This window comes from Coregonus clupeaformis, chromosome 35 (genome assembly GCF_020615455.1).
Source record: "Coregonus clupeaformis isolate EN_2021a chromosome 35, ASM2061545v1, whole genome shotgun sequence".
Classification (NCBI taxonomy): domain Eukaryota; kingdom Metazoa; phylum Chordata; class Actinopteri; order Salmoniformes; family Salmonidae; genus Coregonus; species Coregonus clupeaformis.
In genome coordinates, this window is record NC_059226.1 from 24,201,859 (window position 1) to 24,221,457 (window position 19,599).

Sequence of the window (19,599 nt, forward strand, 5' to 3'; positions counted from 1 at the left end):
ACTTGATCCATTCACGCAGGACCTCCTCGCTTGTTTTGTTTGTCATATGTTTCTATCTAATTAATGCCTGCGTTAAAAAATAAACGGACCAACATTCACCATCGACTAGTAATTTAAAGCGATTGTTGTGGAGGCTTGGTTGCACCCCTCTACTCGGAGCTACCCGTCGTTGAAGATCTGTTTGGTCATACAGGTAGCTAATCTAACCCTCATATACTGTGTTTTATTGGAAATAATGAGCCGTTCTGGTTTGTTTTCTCTGATTTTATCATGCATTCAAATAATCCCCACGGCATGGCTAACTCGACAGAATTCGAGAATATTATATCCTCACAATCCATGCTACATTTCTGCACGTGCCCTGGGACAAACTATGTTTTCAGATAAAGGAGTTAGCTAGTTTACTAATAATACTACGTGAGGCTATGCAGCACATGTGTATGCTATCAATGCTAATATTTAACTAGCTAGCGTGCAAGCTACCTAGCTAACATTTTAATTTTTACTTCCTCGCACTTTCTTGTTGTGTAGCGTGTGCTGGGCCTGTGAAGTGAGAATGGACCCGCGGAAAGTGCATGAGTTGAAGGCCTTCGTGAAGTTGTGCGACGAAAATCCCTCCATATTGCACCTTCCCGAGCTCGGCTTCCTCCGGGCCTGGTTGCAAGGGTCAGTTGATAATCCTTCTGTTTATCGCACAGCGTCAAGCGTGCACTTGCTCTTCATCGTCAAAAGTAGAGGGCCACAATCTGTTAAGAGTCGGATCAACCCATGTTCAAAACCCGGTTTATTCTCCGGATATCAATAGTATTAGCGTTAAATGATTGAGGTCATTGTTAATGCATTCTCATGTGATTTTTGTTGTTGTTGCCAATAGCCTACTGTTCAGAGTACTTTCAACATGGGGCGGCAGGTAGTTTAGTGGTTAAGAGCGTTGTGCCAGTAACCGAAAGGTCGCTGGTTCTAATCCCGGAGCCGACTAGGTGATAAATCTGTCCATGTGCCCTTGAGCAAGGCACTTAACCCTAATTGCTCCTGTAAGTCGCTCTGGATAAGAGCGTCTGCTAAATGACCAATTATTATTAATTATTATCTGCTTCCCCAACTACCCAGAACGGGAATGCAGCGGTCACACCCACTCACTGCTGCTAAATATCAGACATATTTCTCTCTTGAAGAAAAAACAGGAATTCCTACTGTACTAAGTAATACACCAAAATGTACTGGCTGCAGTTGGCAAAATTGAAAGGCTCATATTGGAGAGAATGCCAAATTGAAAGAAGGTTCTCTTTTTTTTTCAGATTGGGAGCTACAATTCCACAAGCCCCCCAAAATGACTCTTCATGCAAGGTATAAGTATGACTTGTTTCATATATCCATTCAGTTGCTATATTTGACAGCCTACCAGTACAGTTCAGACAATAAAACTTCTTAATTTCAGGGTGGGTGTCCATGTGCTGGAGCTCCTCCCCCTGCCTCTGCTCCTGAGCCCCATGCCCCCTCTGAGAGTGAGGAGAGTGAACTAGGTACGTCCATGGCAGCATTCTCACACCTGGCCCACACATTTTCCCACAGTCACCCATTGAGTTCGTAAGGAAATGGGTACACAGGCCAAAGGTTTATCGTCCTCTGAAAATGGACTCGCACACCATATCAATAAATCATCACCCAGACATTTACAGTTCGATTCCATCTCATACATTCAGTGATGCAGTGAAGACCGCAGATCAACAAACAATATGTTGCATGACCACACAGTCTGTAATGCTGCCTTATAAACTGATTGCCAAGCTCTTGAGCAATGCTTATACAACAACGGAATTAGGCTAAAATTCTGAATTCCTTGATGGATCCCCTTGCTTCTTCAGAGATCGACCAAGATGGGGTGATTGAGCCAGACACAGACGAACCTCAGGAGATGGGAGACTTTGAAAATCTTGAGGTGAGAATATTTGTTGTTATTTATATAACATAAGGATGGGAGAGTGCATGAAGTGCTTTTCATTTGGGGAGTTTCTGCAGATGAGAACTAATGAGAAATGCATCCAGTGAGCATGCAAGCCCTGAAGAAGACTGCTTGAAATGTCCCACCCAAAGCAGAAGACCACATGGCATCTCTTGTTCCTTTAGGTGACAGAGGAAATGATGGACCAGGCCAACGAGAAGAAGATGGAAGCTATCGAAGCGTTAGGAGAAGGTGAGTTGGTTGTTCTGAGGTTCTTGCATTGACATTGCACTGACCTTGTATTAAATCGGGAAGACATTTTAATGACAAATGGTTATAAGTATCACTTTTTGGTGCTCTCAAATACAGGTGACTTGCAGAAAGCCCTGGACCTCTTCACTGAAGCCATCAAACTAAATCCACGGGTAGCTATCATGTATGCCAAGAGGGCAAGGTGAGTCCCACTGCTAGACTTAACAATGCCATACCACATGATGTGCTCTAGTACATGATCACTTAGTATTCATACAGACTGACGTATGTTCTTTGCCAGCGTCTACATCCGGATGCAGAAACCCAATGCAGCTAAGCGGGACTGCGACAGAGCCATTGACATCAACCCAGATTCTGCACAGCCCTACAAGTGGAGGGGGAAAGCTCACAAGTATGCTGCTAGATAGGCTGCATATTCAAGTTCATCACAGACACAATGCAGTTGTATACAGTGAGGGGAAAAAAGTATTTGATCCCCTGCTGATTTTGTATGTTTGCCCACTGACAAAGAAATTATCAGTCTATAATTTTAATGGTAGGTTTATTTGAACAGTGAGAGACAGAATAACAACAACAAAATCCAGAAAAACGCATGTCAAAAATGTTATAAATTGATTTGCATTTTAATGAGGGAAATAAGTATTTGACCCCCTCTCAATCAGAAAGATTTCTGGCTCCCAGGTGTCTTTTATACAGGTAACGAGCTGAGATTAGGAGCACACTCTTAAAGGGAGTGCTCCTAATCTCAGTTTGTTACCTGTATAAAAGACACCTGTCCATAAAAGCAATCAATCAATCAGATTCCAAACTCTCCACCATGGCCAAGACCAAAGAGCTCTCCAAGGATGTCAGGGACAAGATTCTAGACCTACACAAGGCTGGAATGGGCTACAAGACCATCGCCAAGCAGCTTGGTGAGAAGGTGACAACAGTTGGTGCGATTATTCGCAAATGGAAGAAACACAAAATAACTGTCAATCTCCCTCGGCCTGGGGCTCCATGCAAGATCTCACCTTGTGGAGTTGCAATGATCATGACAACGGTGAGGAATCAGCCCAGAACTACACGGGAGGATCTTGTCAATGATCTCAAGGCAGCTGGGACCATAGTCACCAAGAAAACAATTGGTAACACACTACGCCATGAAGGACTTAAATCCTGCAGCGCCTGCAAGGTCCCCCTGCTCAAGAAAGCATAGATACATGCCTGTCTGAAGTTTGCCAATGAACATCTGAATGATTCAGAGGAGAACTGGGTGAAAGTGTTGTGGTCAGATGAGACCAAAATGGAGCTCTTTGGCATCAACTCAACTCGCCGTGTTTGGAGGAGGAGGAATGCTGCCTATGACCCCAATAACACCATCCCCACGTCAAACATGGAGGTGGAAACATTATGCTTTGGGGGTGTTTTTCTGCTAAGGGCACAGGACAACTTCACCGCATCAAAGGGACGATGGATGGGGCCATGTACCGTCAAATCTTGGGTGAGAACCTCCTTCCCTCAGCCATCGTGGATGGGTATTCCAGCATGACAATGACCCAAAACACACGGCCAAGGCAACAAAGGAGTGGCTCAAGAAGAAGCACATTAAGGTCCTGGAGTGGCCTAGCCAGTCTCCAGACCTTAATCCCATAGAAAATCTGTGGAGAGAGCTGAAGGTTCGAGTTGACAAACGTCAGGCTCGAAACCTTAATGACTTGGAGAAGATCTGCAAAGAGGAGTGGGACAAAATCCCTCTTGAGATGTGTGCAAACCGTCTGACCTCTGTGATTGCCAACAAGGGTTTTGCCACCAAGTACTAAGTCATGTTTTGCAGAGGGGTCAAATACTTATTTCCCTCATAAAAAAATGCTAATCTATTTATAACATTTTTGACATGCGTTTTTCTGGATTTTTTTGTTGTTATTCTGTCTCTCACTGTTCAAATAAACCTACCATTAAAAGTATAGACTGATCATGTCTTTGTCTGTGGGCAACCGTACAAAATCAGCAGGGGATCAAATACTTTTTTCCCTCACTGTATGATTTATAAGTAATACAATATAGAGGTGTGCTGAGTGGTCGGACAAAAGTATTTATTTTTTATTTTTCATTATCCGTGATCGGGAAAAAATAAATTTTCGAGTGTCAGCACACATCTTTCTCAAGTCAGTCAGTCATGTGCGAGGTTCTACATGGTCTAAATAACTCAACTGGCTGTCTGTAAAGAAAAGGGCGGGCTGTACGTTGATCATACTGCTCTGATTGGATAGAGTGAAGCTGTATATCTCTGTCCACTCACGTCATAATTTCACCTATCAGTTTTCCTTGCATGTTTTGGGTCTGATCATTTAGATTGCTGCCTGCTACTATGATAAATCACATGGCGAGGACATTTGCTATCAAGCTATCAATGTGCATATTATCTAACATGCAGCATGGTTAGGGGGGAAAAATATGAAACGCTGATGCGCATTCTGACTGAGTGTCAGCAAACTTGGCTGCCCGCTGCAAGTTGAGGACACAGACACACACCTCCACGCGCTGCTCCTAATCTGCAGATTTTTTTGCAGTGAATGTGCAGGGAGGTATTTTGCCAACATCTACTAAGGCATATTAAAACACTTCCGCTTTTTCCGGTCACGATTATCCTCCGATCTGACTATCAACTGTCAATTTACGAATAAGAGCATGGCCATTTTGGCACACCCCTAATTCAATACTTTGATAATCACATTTTGAGTCTCCTTCCTCTTTTTGCGTCAGGTTGCTGGGGCACTGGGAGGAGGCAGCGAAGGACCTGGCCACTGCCTGCAAACTGGACTACGACGAGGATGCCAGCGCCATGCTGAAAGAGGTCCAGCCCAAGGTACCCAGCCACTGACTTTTTGATACCTGAGCAGTTTCAAGGTTGTCTGGTCAATCAGTGTGTTCTGGTCTGACTTTCAACTCATTCTCTTTCTCTCCTCAGGCTAACAAAATCATTGAGCACCGGCGCAAGTATGAGCGCAAGCGGGAGGAGCGAGAGATCAAGGACAGGAAGGAGAGGGTAAAGAAAGCAAGGGAAGAGCATGAGAAGGCTCAGAGGGTGAGTGTTTGGTGCAAGAACAGAGAGGAGAATGACTAAGGTTTTCAAAATAAAGTGTCTCAATTAAATAAATAAAAACTCTGCACAGGAGGAGGAGGCTAGACAAGCAGCAGGAGGAGGTGGCTTCCCAGGTTTCCCAGGTAAGAGAGAGAATATGGGTTCATGAAATGTCTTGACGATAAGTTGATTAGCTCAATCAGGTTTGTTAGTGCAGAGCTTGAACAAAGGCCTGTCATCCCTGTAATTCTCCAGTACCTGGGCTGGTGACCACTGCTCTACATTATCTGACTATCACTCAAGGGTCCATTGGAGCCCTGTATTCGCAATAAATGTGTGTTCCTTGTCTCATGCTGTAGGTGCTGGCGGTTTCCCAGGTGGTGCTGGCGGTTTCCCAGGTGGTGCTGGTGGTGGTTTCCCAGGTGGTGCTGGTGGTGGTTTCCCAGGTGGGGCTGGAGGCTCTCCTTTCGGCATGCCTGGTCTGGGAGAGCTCTTTAACGACCCGGAGGTGCTCAACGCCATGAAGGTACGACACTCCTCCTGAAGTCTTACAGTTAGCCCTTGGATTCCATGTCAGTATCCATATCTAATCCCATCTCTCTTGTGTGTTGTCTCCAGGACCCTGAGGTGATGGCAGCTTTCCAGGACGTGGCTCAGAACCCAGCTAACATCGCCAAGTACCAGGGTAACCCCAAGGTCATGGCTCTCATCACCAAGCTGAGCTCCAAGTTCGGGAGCCCTTCGCCCTAGAGGAGAGGAGGTGAAGAAATGAGGGGCGATAAAGAGGGGAGCGGGAAGAAGAACGAGTGGCGGGAGAGTAGCAAATGGATGTAGTCAGGTGTCGGGAGAGCTTAAAAGCTTATTTGAGATGATTCCACTGTGTATGGATCAAATGGGTAATGTTGATGGGCAGATGGATAAAGAGGAGACTAGAGGCATGCAGCAAGTTTTACACTAGACAAGGGTTTGTGGGGGGGGGGTCAACAGCAACTGTTATACTGTATGTTCTTAAATGGAGCCCACCTATTCGGGGCTGTTAGCATTTAGTGGTTACTCAAGCCAACTCATGGACACTGATGGGAGCACTACTGGTTAATGATGGAATCAAAACAGCCTGTCAGAGCCTTCTCATTCAGAATTCCCTCCCACCCACCCCATCCCTTGTTGTTTTTTTACCTGAATCTGGAATAGTCAAACAGGACTCACACATTAGACACCAGCACAGAATAACATTTGAGACATTATTATATGGAGTTGTCATCTTCTGTGTTCTCTACTGAGCCAACCAAAACAATGGCTGTTTGTCTTCTATCAGGAGTGGATGTGGTAAAGCTATTTCCCTCAGGTTTTCTGTTTTACTCACCTTCACTGTAACGTACATTTTTTCATGTCTGACTCTCCTTCCAAATGCAAGTTAAAAAAAAAAGTAATATTACTATTTTGTTTGATTTTGAAACTGTGATGGAAATATCAATTCAAATCAATAAATATTTGGTTGTTGCAAATATTTTGTCATGGTTCTTTTAATCAGATGAGTTGGTTATTCTGGTTATTCGTATGGGTGGTCCTCTGTAGCTCAATTGGTAGAGCATGGCGCTTGTAACGCCAGGGTAGTGGGTTTGATCCCCGGGACCACCCATACGTAAAAATGTATGCACACATGACTAAGTCGCTTTGGATAAAAGCGTCTGCTAAATGGCTTATTATTAAAATGTTCCCATTATTCCCCATGGTGAATACAGATCATGGCATTAGGAAAACGTTGCTTCATTTCACCAGTTCTGAATGCCCTTGGTGCATTTGTCAATTAATTCCCAATTTCTCATTCAACTACCTGTCAAGAGGCACAGGGCGTGTACATTTTTGGCTACAATCAGAATGCCTACTATCACATTTATATATATCCACCAGTGAAGGCTGGTGAGGGGAGGACGGCTCATAGTAGTAGCTGGAATGGTGTAGATGAAATGTAACGTGGATGGAGTGTTTCATTCCAGCCATTACTATGAACCATCCTCCCCTCACCAGTCTCACCTGATATCCACTGTATGAATGGGGGCAAAGTTGGTTCCTGTTTCAGTCATGCATTTGGTCATGTGGGTCAAACAAAAACAACTAAATACTGGTTGACAATAGCCTCCCACAATGCAGGACGAAGTTGTTGAAGAGCAATGCAGAAACTTGAAGAGATACTGTATATAATGACGAGATGGCTTGTCTCCGCCCTAACAATGGGAGTCGTTGTCCCAAAGGTAGGATGGCAGGCGGTCTGCTTATCGCTGTATTCCGGTGTGGACAGATTTTGACGGGAGTGGACCCTCTCGCTTCGCCTCTTCCTCTCTTAACTGCAGTCAAAACTTTATAACCTTTGATCACATTATTTTTGTAAAGTTCATGCAGTCGACATGTAGACAGGCGCAAGTCGGACAATTTGACAATTTGATTTGATTCGACATGTAGGCAGGTGCAAATCGGACAATATTTTATCCCCATAATGCTTCGAAAGGCAGTGACCATCACTGGGTGCGTTCGTCATTGCAGACGATTTTAAAAGCAAGGCGTGACTTGACTAATTTACAAATCACCTTGCATCATAAATAACTACTTAATATTATTTGTAGATCAGTCAGTCGGTCACAATTTCCCCATGATAGATCACAGTTTTGATGCTCTAGAACACAACCTATAACCACGTTTCCATCCACAGTTTTATGTTTTTAAAAAATCATGACAGCTCTGATAGAAACAGTGTTGCCAACGTAGCAACTTTGTCGCTATATTTAGTGAGTTTTTCAGACCCCTCTAGCGACACATTTTCAAAAAAGCAACTAGTGACAAATCTAGCGACTTTTTCTGGTGTTATTGGAGACTGACGTGAAAGCACGTATGGTTCTTACTCTTCTCAACGAGCAGTCGGGTGCTGCCGTGGGCCCCACCCTCGTCGGCCCCACCCCTGTCGGCCCCACCCCGTCCCAAAGCACTCACAGGCGGCCCAGTCCTCGCGCTGCAGTAAGAGCAGGAGATGTTCACCCCTCCACGTCCAGACTGCAAATGAATCGCGCATGCTTACATTCAGGGCCGGGATGTAAATGTGGGGTGTTTTTTACTCACTTTTTGTCTCTCCCACAACGGTATTTCTCTCCTACAGCGTCCATCACAATTACATGGCCAATTATACAAATTAGGTTATGACGTCATTTAGTGACTTTTAGGACAGACAATAGATACTTTCCTTACTGAGGAGTTGCGATGGAAAAATGAAGATAATTTGTTAGTTGGACATGGTGGATCTTTTTGTGAAAATGGCGATGGAAACACCTTTATGCGCAAATATTGATAAAAAAAATAATATCAAAGTAAACTTGGAAATCCAATGATATGGTGTGTGGTCCCGACTCCGGAAACAATGCAGTTTAATAGGCTAAAATGAAATAATTTATTAACTTCAAAGGGTGGTGAAAGTGCACGGTGATCTTGATGCTCTTTTCCAATAAATATTGAGGGTCTGATCCTGGTGACATCATGATCGATGCTTGACTGCTGTTTGACAAATACAAATATTCTCGCTCTTATCCATAATAATCTCATTATGTAGGCTATAGGTGTTCATCATAATTAATTTCATCTGTAGCCTAATAAACTGCATGCTTTCCCGACGAGTCAGTGGGAGAACCACACGTCATCAAGTGATTCCAAGTTTACGTCATGAATATTTGCACATAAAAGCGTTTCCACCGACATTTCTCACAATTAATTTTACCAAACACCTTGTCTAGCGTATTTTGTTTTGTCGACATTTGGAAAAGTTTACAATAAAATGTTCAGTTTCCATCAGGCCTGTCATTACATTTCTTTATCAGACATGTACTTTACTCGCATAAAAAGGTTGGATGGAAACCTGGTTACTGGTGGGAAAATGCGCATATTTTCTTTATGCAGATTTTAGAATATAAACATGAAAATCTGTCGCCAATTGGATGGAAACCTAGCTACTGACTAATTGGGCCTTGTGGCCCTCAACCTGTACCGCAGGTGCTCTCAATGCTGTGGTCAGGCCAGGGCTGGCCTGCTAATCTTCCCTTGCTATTTGTCTTCCTGCTGTGGATTACCACCTTGTGTCACGTGGGACCAGTGTCTAAAGCCTGTTCCCAGTCGAAACAGTTCGCAAATATATTAAAACAACATTTTGTGCCGTTTTTGTTCGTTTTGCTGTTAGGCAGGTTTTTTTTCGGCTGTTCGTGCACACACTTTTTTCTTTATTGAGGCAAATCTAAATTCGGTAGTCGGGAGTCTACGCCCCGGCGATTGGTCAACAGTACTACTACGAGTAGGAGTGGTTTAAACCGGGTGAAAAGTGATTGCATTCGTTTTGGAACGGGTTTGCCTCCTGGGCGTTAGCCAGGTGCCCGCTCTGGCTGACAGTGAAGTCGGCTCAAAACAAAAGTTACATAATTAAGCACATGGAGTGATGAGTAGGATTCTGTGTTTTTATATTTTAAAAAACGCTTTCTGCCATCCCAATGAAAACTAGTTTGAAAATTCAAACATTTATTGTAAAAGAGAAGATGGACCATGCTGCCTTGTTGACAATATGACCAAGCGGGTGCAGACTACTGTTTGATTTGAAAAGGGCGCTCCTCCCTCCCTGCTTTCGCCCAAATGCCATTGCCCGGTTCATCCTGGGCCAGAGTAATAGAACTCCCTCAGTGGGAACTATGACAGGATTCTTTAATGAAGTGTTTGTTGTCATTCAACGAGATTACTAGTTTTCGTGCACATTTTTTCATGTGAGAAATACTGCACCAAACATCTTTGTTAGATGTAAAATTGCGCGTCTAAGACCTCCTCGGCAAAAACATCTAAACGAATTACAGATTAGTTTAGATTAATTCTGATTATTTTGAGGAAGCTATGTTGTTGCTATGGCATCGCAAGAGAGACAACCAGTAATATTGCCACTTTTAAAAGGACTGCCTTTTAAAAAGAAACGAATCCCTTTGAAAACGGCCTACGTGGCATCAAGTCGAGTCATAACCAGTTATTCTAGTGTCAAAATTGACTACAAAGTGTAAATAAGATAATTTTGGTAATAAAGTCAGTCTCGTCTAAAACTGAGTTTGATCTGTGCGTCACAACGGATAAATGAAGGTTGGGTTTTGATTTGAAGATGTCCATTTGGCCACTAACATGGCGTGAACAGCTGCGGTGATGTCTATACTATTGGATAGAGAGCACAGGGTTTCCCAAACTCGGTCCTCGGGTGCACGTTTTGGTTTTTGCCCTAGCACTACACAGTTGAAGGGAGTATGCGAGGCACAGACGTTAGCTGTGTTCGAATACCCATACTAACATACTGTATACTACATACTTAATGAGTATATACTACATACTATTAGTTCATTTTAGTATACTGTAAACAAACAGTATCCTTTCAGTTGAGCGTACTAGCACTTCGCCTGTCTACAGGAAGTTGATGATACAATATTTCTCTACACTATCCTAGCTTATTTTTTTCACATAAACTTTAATTAGGCAAACTATTAGAGTTTTAGCAACCAGGAAATGGCGGAGCGATTCTATGTCTAGTCCTCAATTCAAATCGAGGCAGTTACACAGAACATTGTTGTTTATTTATAAATTTACAACATTGCAAATTCAACTAAAAAAAATGTTTTCCAGCTAGCCTAAAACAGTATTTGCAATGTCCTCAAAGTGGAGTCAATCATACGAAGAAGGAGAAAGCAACAGTAAGCATGAAACTTGCAGAAGCCCAAGTAATGGTCCAGAGTCTTGCACCTAGTGTCCATATCTGTAAGAGGGAAAGGGAGTGTTAGTTATTAAATGTTTGACATACACAACCTATCTTCTCATCTACAATTTGAGGCGGTGGAATAATGCATTAGCACCAGTAACACGGACACATGGCTTTTGTTTTTTTTCAGCCATCTACTTCCCCAAAAGGCACGCATACTGCAGCTCTGATTGACTACAGTTTAGCTAAGACCACGGAGTAGTGTTTTGAATAAGTGTTATGAATAAAATTATGACACTCACTTCTGAAACTCCCACTCCCTGTTGTCTAGGGGGCACACCTGCCTGGTCTTCAACCAACGGGAGATACAGTGGAAATGGAATGCATGCTGGGAGAGGAGAAGATAGATTGACATAACAGCAAACCAAGACAATAGCTGTGTTCGAATACACATACTAACATACTGTATACTACATACTTAATGAGTATATACACTATTAGTTCAATTTAGTATACTGTAAACAAACGGTCTCCTTTCAGTTGAGCATACTAGCGCTTTGCCTGTCTACAGGATTTTGATGCTGTTGCTATGCAACCTCTTGCTAGCATAGCAAATGACTAGCTAGACATTTTACGATTTCGGGTGTGTTCGTAAATTCAATCTGGAGTTCCAGAGTGCGCTCTGAGTGTTCGTAAATCCAGAGCTTTGTCAGATTGTCCGTTCATAAATTCAGAGCGTTTCGCTCTCGGAGCGCGTCTCTGGAGTAGGGTTGATCCGAGCGTTCTGACCTCACAACGGCAGTCAAGCACCCAAGCTAACGTTAGTCAAGCACCCAAGCTAACGCTGGCTAGCTTGCTAGCTATTTCCAGACACAAATGAGAGAACACCTCACTCTGACCATTTTACTTGCCCTAGCAGAGCTGTTTAGGCTGTTTTCATGTTATCCAGAGCGTTGGCGACTGTAAGTAACTGTGCTGCTGGCAACAATTTCATAACGATTTTTTTGCAGACGTTTACTGACACCAGCCAGATATTCAACGGGTGTTGAGCATTCGTAAATTCATCAGTTATTCTGCACTCTGGCACACTCAGACGAGTGTGCTCTGAAATCGGAGTAGATAGCCAGAATGAACAATGTCCATTGAGAACGCACAACGACTATACCACTTAGCTAAGAATATGAATAATCAAGTCAATAAACATTGGATAGTTAGTTTGATTACAGTTAATATACTGCCTGGCAAGTTGGATGTATTAGTAGCCAACTTACATTAGGTAACTAGCTAACATACTACCGGTACATACTGCTGTAATGCTATGCGGTTCGTAAGGATAGTGTAGCTAACAAATTGTCAGCCAACATAACTTATTTGAATTGTCATTACTTTATTACATTGCTGAACATTTTAACATTTGTCATAATTAGTTAAAGCAATGAATTTGTATCCGCTCTCGGACTTCGGCTGCATATTTACTGCCATTTTCTTCAAATCTGAAAACATTGTGAAGCCACGCCCATTTTCGGAAGAATTGCATTATGGGCCTAAAAGCACAGAAATAGTGTCCACTGCTTGTATACTTCGTATTTTGGTGAATTTAGTACGACATCCGGGAAATTTTGGCATACTAACTATATCCGTACTATGATCAATAAGCATATTACATACTCAATTTATGTCACAAATAGTATGGTTAGTATGAGTATTCGAACACAGCTCAAAACATATACAGTGAGGGAAAAAAGTATTTGATCCCCTGCTGATTTTGTACGTTTGCCCACTGACGAAGAAATGATCAGTCTATAATTTTAATGGTAGGTTTATTTGAACAGTGAGAGACACAATAACAACAAAAAAATCCAGAAAAATGCAAGTCAAAAATGTTATAAATTGATTTGCATTTTAATGAGGAAAATAAGTATTTGACCCCCTCTCAATCAGAAAGATTTCTGATTCCAGGTGTCTTTTATACAGGTAACGAGCTGAGATTAGGAGCAAACTCTTAAATGGAATGCTCCTAATCTCAGTTTGTTACCTGTATAAAAGACACCTGTCCATAAAAGCAATCAATCAATCAGATTCCAAACTCTCCACCATGGCCAAGACCAAAGAGCTCTCCAAGGATGTCAGGGACAAGATTGTAGACCTACACAAGGCTGGAATGGGCTACAAGACCATCGCCAAGCAGCTTGGTGAGAAGGTGACAACAGTTGGTGCGATTATTCGCAAATGGAAGAAACACAAAAGAACTGTCACTCTCCCTCGGCCTGGGGCTCCATGCAAGTTCTCACCTCATGGAGTTGCAATGATCATGAGAACGGCGAGGAATCAGGCCAGAACTACACGGCAGGATCTTGTCAATGATCTCAAGGCAGCTGGGACCATAGTCACCAAGAAAACAATTGGTAACACACTACGCCGTGAAGGACTGAAATCCTGCAGCGCCCACAAGGTCCATCTGCTCAAGAAAGCACATACAGTGGGGAAAAAAAGTATTTAGTCAGCCACCAATTGTGCAAGTTCTCCCACTTAAAAAGATGAGAGAGGCCTGTAATTTTCATCATAGGTACACGTCAACTATGACAGACAAAATGAGGAAAAAAAATCCAGAAAATCACATTGTAGGATTTTTAATGAATTTATTTGCAAATGATGGTGGAAAATAAGTATTTGGTCAATAACAAAAGTTTCTCAATACTTTGTTATATACCCTTTGTTGGCAATGACACAGGTCAAACGTTTTCTGTAAGTCTTCACAAGGTTTTCACACACTGTTGCTGGTATTTTGGCCCATTCCTCCATGCAGATCTCCTCTAGAGCAGTGATGTTTTGGGGCTGTCGCTGGGCAACACAGACTTTCAACTCCCTCCAAAGATTTTCTATGGGGTTGAGATCTGGAGACTGGCTAGGCCACTCCAGGACCTTGAAATGCTTCTTACGAAGCCACTCCTTCGTTTCCCGGGCGGTGTGTTTGAGATCATTGTCATGCTGAAAGACCCAGCCACGTTTCATCTTCAATGCCCTTGCTGATGGAAGGAGGTTTTCACTCAAAATCTCACGATACATGGCCCCATTCATTCTTTCCTTTACACGGATCAGTCGTCCTGGTCCCTTTGCAGAAAAACAGCCCCAAAGCATGATGTTTCCACCCCATGCTCAACAGTAGGTATGGTGTTCTTTGGATGCAACTCAGCATTCTTTGTCCTCCAAACACGACAAGTTGAGTTTTTACCAAAAAGTTCTATTTTGGTTTCATCTGACCATATGACATTCTCCCAATCCTCTTCTGGATAATCCAAATGCACTCTAGCAAACTTCAGAAGGGCCTGGACATGTACTGGCTTAAGCAGGGGGACACGTCTTGCACTGCAGGATTTGAGTCCCTGGCGGCATAGTGTGTTACTGATGGTAGGCTTTGTTACTTTGGTCCCAGCTCTCTGCAGGACATTCACTAGGTCCCCCCGTGTTGTTCTGGGATTTTTGCTCACCGTTCTTGTGATCATTTTGACCCCACAGGGTGAGATCTTGCGTGGAGCCCCAGATCGAGGGAGATTATCAGTGGTCTTGTATGTCTTCCATTTCCTAATAATTGCTCCCACAGTTGATTTCTTCAAACCAAGCTGCTTACCTATTGCAGATTCAGTCTTCCCAGCCTGGTGCAGGTCTACAATTTTGTTTCTGGTGTCCTTTGACAGTTCTTTGGTCTTGGCCATAGTGGAGTTTGGAGTGTGACTGTTTGAGGTTGTGGACAGGTGTCTTTTATACTGATAACAAGTTCAAACAGGTGCCATTAATACAGGTAACGTGTGGGGGACAGAGGAGCCTCTTAAACAAGAAGTTACAGGTCTGTGAGAGCCAGAAATCTTGCTTGTTTGTAGGTGACCAAATACTTATTTTCCACCATAATTTGCAAATAAATTCATTAAAAATCCTACAATGTGATTTTCTGGAAAAAAAATTCTCAATTTGTCTGTCATAGTTGACGTGTACCTATGATGAAAATTACAGGCCTCTCTCATCTTTTTAAGTGGGAGAACTTGCACAATTGGTGGCTGACTCAATACTTTCTTTCCCCACTGTATACAGGCCCGTCTGAAGTTTGCCAATGAACATCTGAATGATTCAGAGGAGAACTGGGTGAAAGTGTTGTGGTCAGATGAGACCAAAATGGAGCTCTTTGGCATCAACTCAACGTGTTTGGAGGAGGAAAGCTGCCTATGACCCCAAGAACACCATCCCCACTGTCAAACATGGAGGTGGAAACATTATGCTTTGGGGGTGTTTTTCTGCTAAGGGGACAGGACAACTTCACCGCATCAAAGGGACGATGGATGGGGCCATGTACCGTCAAATCTTGGGTGAGAACCTCCTTCCCTCAGCCAGGGCATTGAAAATGGGTCGTGGATGGGTATTCCAGCATGACAATGACCCAAAACACACGGCCAAGGCAACAAAGGAGTGGCTCAAGAAGAAGCACATTAAGGTCCTGGAGTGGCCTAGCCAGTCTCCAGACCTTAATCCCATAGAAAATCTGTGGAGGGAGCTGAAGGTTCAAGTTGCCAAACGTCAGCCTCGAAACCTTAATGACTTGGAGAATATCTGCAGAGAGGAGTGGGACAAAATCCCTCCAGAGATGTGTGCAAACCTGGTGGCCAACTACAAGAAACGTCTGACCTCTGTGATTGCCAACAAGGGTTTTGCCACCAAGTACTAAGTCATGTTTTGCAGAGGAGTCAAATACTTATTTCCCTCATTAAAATGCAAATCAATTTATAACATTTTTGACTTGCATTTTTCTGGATTTTGTTGTTGTTATTCTGTCTCTCACTGTTCAAATAAACCTACCATTAAAATTATAGACTGATCATGTCTTTGTCAGTGGGCAAACGTACTAAATCAGCAGGGGATCAAATACATTTTTCCCTCACTGTATTCAAAATTCTATACTTTTAGGGTAGTTCAATATAATGCAGATTAGTTTAGATCATGCTGTTGTTCTTTCAATACTCTCACACTGAACTTGACAATCTAACTGATCAGGATGTATGCAACATATACAAAAGCAAACAAGTCTGACTCACATTGCAGACTCCCCAGGCTACAGTGCACTCCTCTGATGTGGCAGAGGCCTGGTTAGCCTGGCACTCTATGCCTATAGAGAAAAAGAGTAATGTGTCAGAATGTAACACTCACCTTTATTAGCGCAGTAGTCAAATAATGTTAACAGCATACTCACAGAGATCCATAATGTGATTCCTACAGATGGCACAGTTGTCCACCACAATGTCCCAGGCCCAAAGTGCCACTGCATTCCACTGTAAGGAAGAGTCACATGAAATTACAATCATATCACTGGCAGTTAGTGTGTGCTTGATATTGCTGTTGTTTCGAATATGTATTAAAAAGGAGCATATTGTTATTCACAATTTATTAATGTTAATCTGGTGTCAGGAGACATTTGGTCATTAAAATCACTATTGCATTTAGCATTTAATCAGACTTCAGACAAGTTAGGCCTATTTCAGTATCCACATTGATAACAAACAAGGCAAGGGAGAAAATGATAGTGTTTGATATATAATTTTTAATCATTCAGCATCAATAAATAGACAACCTCACAAGTGCAACTGGGCCTGTCATTTTAGCAAGCTAGCTAGGAAGCTAACGTTAGCCAGTTGAGCAAATTAGCTAGTCATTGATTTCTAACAATGTCAATGCATCTAAAACCGAACCTAGTAGTGGTTGGCTAGCTAACGTTAGCTACCATTAGCACAAACAGTGAGATTAGTTAACTAATTAGGTAGCTATCAGCCCTACAAGTGAAATGCAAACTCACTCCCCAAAATTAGATACAGCCAAACAAGGGGCTTCGTCTAGTTACAGCTAGCTCGCGAACTAGCAAGTTATGCTAACTAATCCCGCGAAGATTGTACCCAAACGCGTATTAAGCCTATGGTAATATCCAACCTTACAGTATGTCTAAAATGTAGCTATGGTTTATTTGAAAAATAAATACCTTCTTCACTTCAAAACGTTTCTTGCTTGCGCCACTATTCGTGGCGCTTGGGGTATCAACATCCATCGCTGCCGCCATGTTGACTGACGAACTTTCGTGTGCCACTGTAGCAACTCCTCAGTAAGGAAAGTAGCTATTGGCTGTCCTAAAAGTCGCTGAATTTGCATAATTGGCCATGTGCATGTAATTGTGATGGAGGCTGTAGGAGAGAGGAATAAAGTCGTGGGAGAGACAATAAGTAAGTAAAAAACACCCTAAATATGTTTAGAACTACAAATGAACTTTCTTCTGTCAATTCTTGTTTTTTTTAATGTCACAATTCCAACCCTCCTCCTTTATCCGGGCTTGGGACCGGCAAAAGTGACCCAAAAGAGACACTGTGGTGGAGTTACTTCTTTAAAAAAAGTTTGGTTTGGTTTTTAACCTTATGGTCCACTTAGGTATCTACAACAAGTCACAGTAAAACATGAACATTTTTAACCATAACATTTAAAAAAAAATTTGGTATACAATTTAACTAACAATCTAAATGGACCAAAAAGAGACAATAGAAAAAACTGTCAATGGCAATGTGAGAAAATGATGGTAACTAGTCTGGCCCTAATTCAGGTCAAAACATTTTTTTTCTCCCAGACCCCCCTCCACACACACACAGGCTGTGCTGGCTCACAGAAAGAGTGGGTCATCGTCATTTTGGTCAAGGCTCTCTATGGCAGGTTCAGCAACTGAGCGAGCGGACTTAAGTGAGTAAGCAGCTGATGTGCCAAAAAGCTGAAAAACAGCTTATCTGCTAAATGGCATATTATTATTATCAGGCAGCTGGTGCTCATAGCAAGCCTCACCAGACAGCTTCAGTCCATGTCAAATGTACAGGATGGAGTTAAGGGTTTGCAAGGACATCCGATTTCTAAGTTTGCTTTTTACCACACTCATCTGGCTGAATACTCTCTCGACTTCAGCATTTGAGTGTGGCAAGGACAACACAGACACAGCAGCCATGGCAAGTTCTTGAAACGGGTTGATATCAGCTGCATCCCTGAACTTCCAAATCTCACTCCAGAAGCCCAGTGTGTTTTTTGTCTCATTCCATTTACTAAGATGGATGGCACGCCATTGCTGGACAATCTAGTCTATCTCTGCAGGGGAGTAGCCAAGGAGCTTGGCTATTTTTTCTATTTCTCCAGGGCTCTTATTGTGCTGTAGAGTTTCCTCCACATTGAAAACTGACATGTACTGCAATGCTTCGATGTTGTCCAGCAGTCTCACCCTCAACTCATTAGTGAGGGAGATGGTGAAGGCCACACACCGCTTTCGGACATTGTTTTCATCCTCAGGCGCAAGGTGGAGCTCAGCTGCCTTTGACTCAAAAAGGTAACCAAGGTACGGTTTGGGACTGATGTATCCATCTATTGGCCCTTTGAGTACATCAAGATTTGCCAGTGGATTCAGCACCCTGCTGCTCACAGACTTGATCAGGCTAACCAAGCTGTCAAGTAGCTTAAGAGGATCTACTTGCTCTCCCTCAAAAGCCTTGATGGCCAACTGTACCTCATCCGGCACTGACTTCAAAAAAGTCAGATACAATATATTTTGAGGATCACTGTACATGGAGTATACAACCTCAGCCATGTAGCAGTGTTCACTGGACTTGGTGACTGCGAAATGCAGCCTAAGCTCCTCCCACTGGTCCAAAATGCGTGAAACCGCAGGTTCAATGGAGAGCCAACATGTGGCACACACCTTGGTTATCTGTAAATGTTTCTCCCCACAGTTGATGGTCTCATATATGGCTTGTAGGCCTCCCTGCGCTTTGGAGACACTGAAAACCAGTTATAAGTCTCTCGTACCAAGTACTCCACACTACGGGGGATGGTGTCATTGGAAGCTTGACTTACAGCAAGCTGCAGAGAGTGGCACACACAGTGAATAAGAACCAGATCTTTGAGGCCATACTCCTCCTTCAGCACTTTATGGACCCCATTGTTAATCCCCGTCATAACAGAGGCATTGTCAGTCCATATCCCCAGGAGTTTATCTTTTTTAAGACAACACTTCGAGGAAAGCCACAACAGCATGGCCTATAGATTTGGCATCTCCTCCCTCCAACTCAACAAGCCCCAGAAATGTTGATACAATTGTCTGCTTGGTGTCACTAAAGTACCTTATCACAACCCCCAGGTACTTAGAAACACTTACAGTGGGGAAAAAAAGTATTTAGTCAGCCACCAATTGTGCATGTTCTCCCACTTAAAAAGATGAGAGAGGCCTGTAATTTTCATCATAGGTATACGTCAACTATGACAGACAAATTGAGAATTTTTTTTCCTGAAAATCACATTGTAGGATTTTTAATGAATTTATTTGCAAATTATGGTGGAAAATAAGTATTTGGTCACCTACAAACAAGCAAGATTTCTGGCTCTCACAGACCTGTAACTTCTTCTTTAAGAGGCTCCTCTGTCCTCCACTCGTTACCTGTATTAATGGCACCTGTTTGAACTCGTTATCAGTATAAAATACACCTGTCCACAACCTCAAACAGTCACACTCCA

At 42.8% G+C, this 19,599-nt stretch overlaps 2 protein-coding genes across 2 annotated transcripts; one reads left to right on the forward strand and one right to left on the reverse strand.

The window, feature by feature from the left end:
• The first annotated feature begins 87 nt into the window (after nucleotides 1-87).
• On the forward strand, nucleotides 88-6,784 carry LOC121550904 (hsc70-interacting protein). Its single transcript, XM_041863343.2, has 13 exons — nucleotides 88-193; nucleotides 532-666; nucleotides 1,299-1,347; nucleotides 1,439-1,523; nucleotides 1,866-1,939; nucleotides 2,128-2,194; nucleotides 2,312-2,396; nucleotides 2,496-2,606; nucleotides 4,961-5,063; nucleotides 5,166-5,282; nucleotides 5,371-5,422; nucleotides 5,639-5,805; nucleotides 5,898-6,784. The coding sequence occupies exons 2-13, from the start codon at nucleotides 557-559 to the stop codon at nucleotides 6,027-6,029; spliced, it is 1,152 nt and encodes a 383-aa protein (XP_041719277.1). The 5' UTR covers nucleotides 88-193; nucleotides 532-556; the 3' UTR covers nucleotides 6,030-6,784.
• Nucleotides 6,785-10,887: 4,103 nt separating this feature from the next.
• On the reverse strand, nucleotides 10,888-17,187 carry LOC121550972 (RING-box protein 1). Its single transcript, XM_041863445.2, has 5 exons — nucleotides 17,048-17,187; nucleotides 16,268-16,346; nucleotides 16,113-16,183; nucleotides 11,334-11,419; nucleotides 10,888-11,088 (listed from the first exon to the last, which is right to left on the reverse strand). Exons 1-5 carry the CDS (start codon nucleotides 17,123-17,125, stop codon nucleotides 11,076-11,078), a joined length of 327 nt encoding a protein of 108 aa, XP_041719379.1. The 5' UTR covers nucleotides 17,126-17,187; the 3' UTR covers nucleotides 10,888-11,075.
• Between the last annotated feature and the right edge of the window lie 2,412 nt (nucleotides 17,188-19,599).

Coding starts and splice junctions, on each gene's coding strand:
- LOC121550904 (XM_041863343.2), top strand. CDS start 557: ATGGACCCGCGGAAAGTGCATGAGTTGAAGGCCTTCGTGAAGTTGTGC. Junction 667..1,298: donor CTCCGGGCCTGGTTGCAAGG/GTCAGTTGATAA, acceptor TTTTTTTTTCAG/ATTGGGAGCTACAATTCCAC. Junction 1,524..1,865: donor GAGTGAGGAGAGTGAACTAG/GTACGTCCATGG, acceptor TTGCTTCTTCAG/AGATCGACCAAGATGGGGTG.
- LOC121550972 (XM_041863445.2), bottom strand. CDS start 17,125: ATGGCGGCAGCGATGGATGTTGATACCCCAAGCGCCACGAATAGTGGC. Junction 16,347..17,047: donor AACGTTTTGAAGTGAAGAAG/GTATTTATTTTT, acceptor TCTTCCTTACAG/TGGAATGCAGTGGCACTTTG. Junction 11,420..16,112: donor TAGCCTGGGGAGTCTGCAAT/GTGAGTCAGACT, acceptor CTCCTCTCCCAG/CATGCATTCCATTTCCACTG.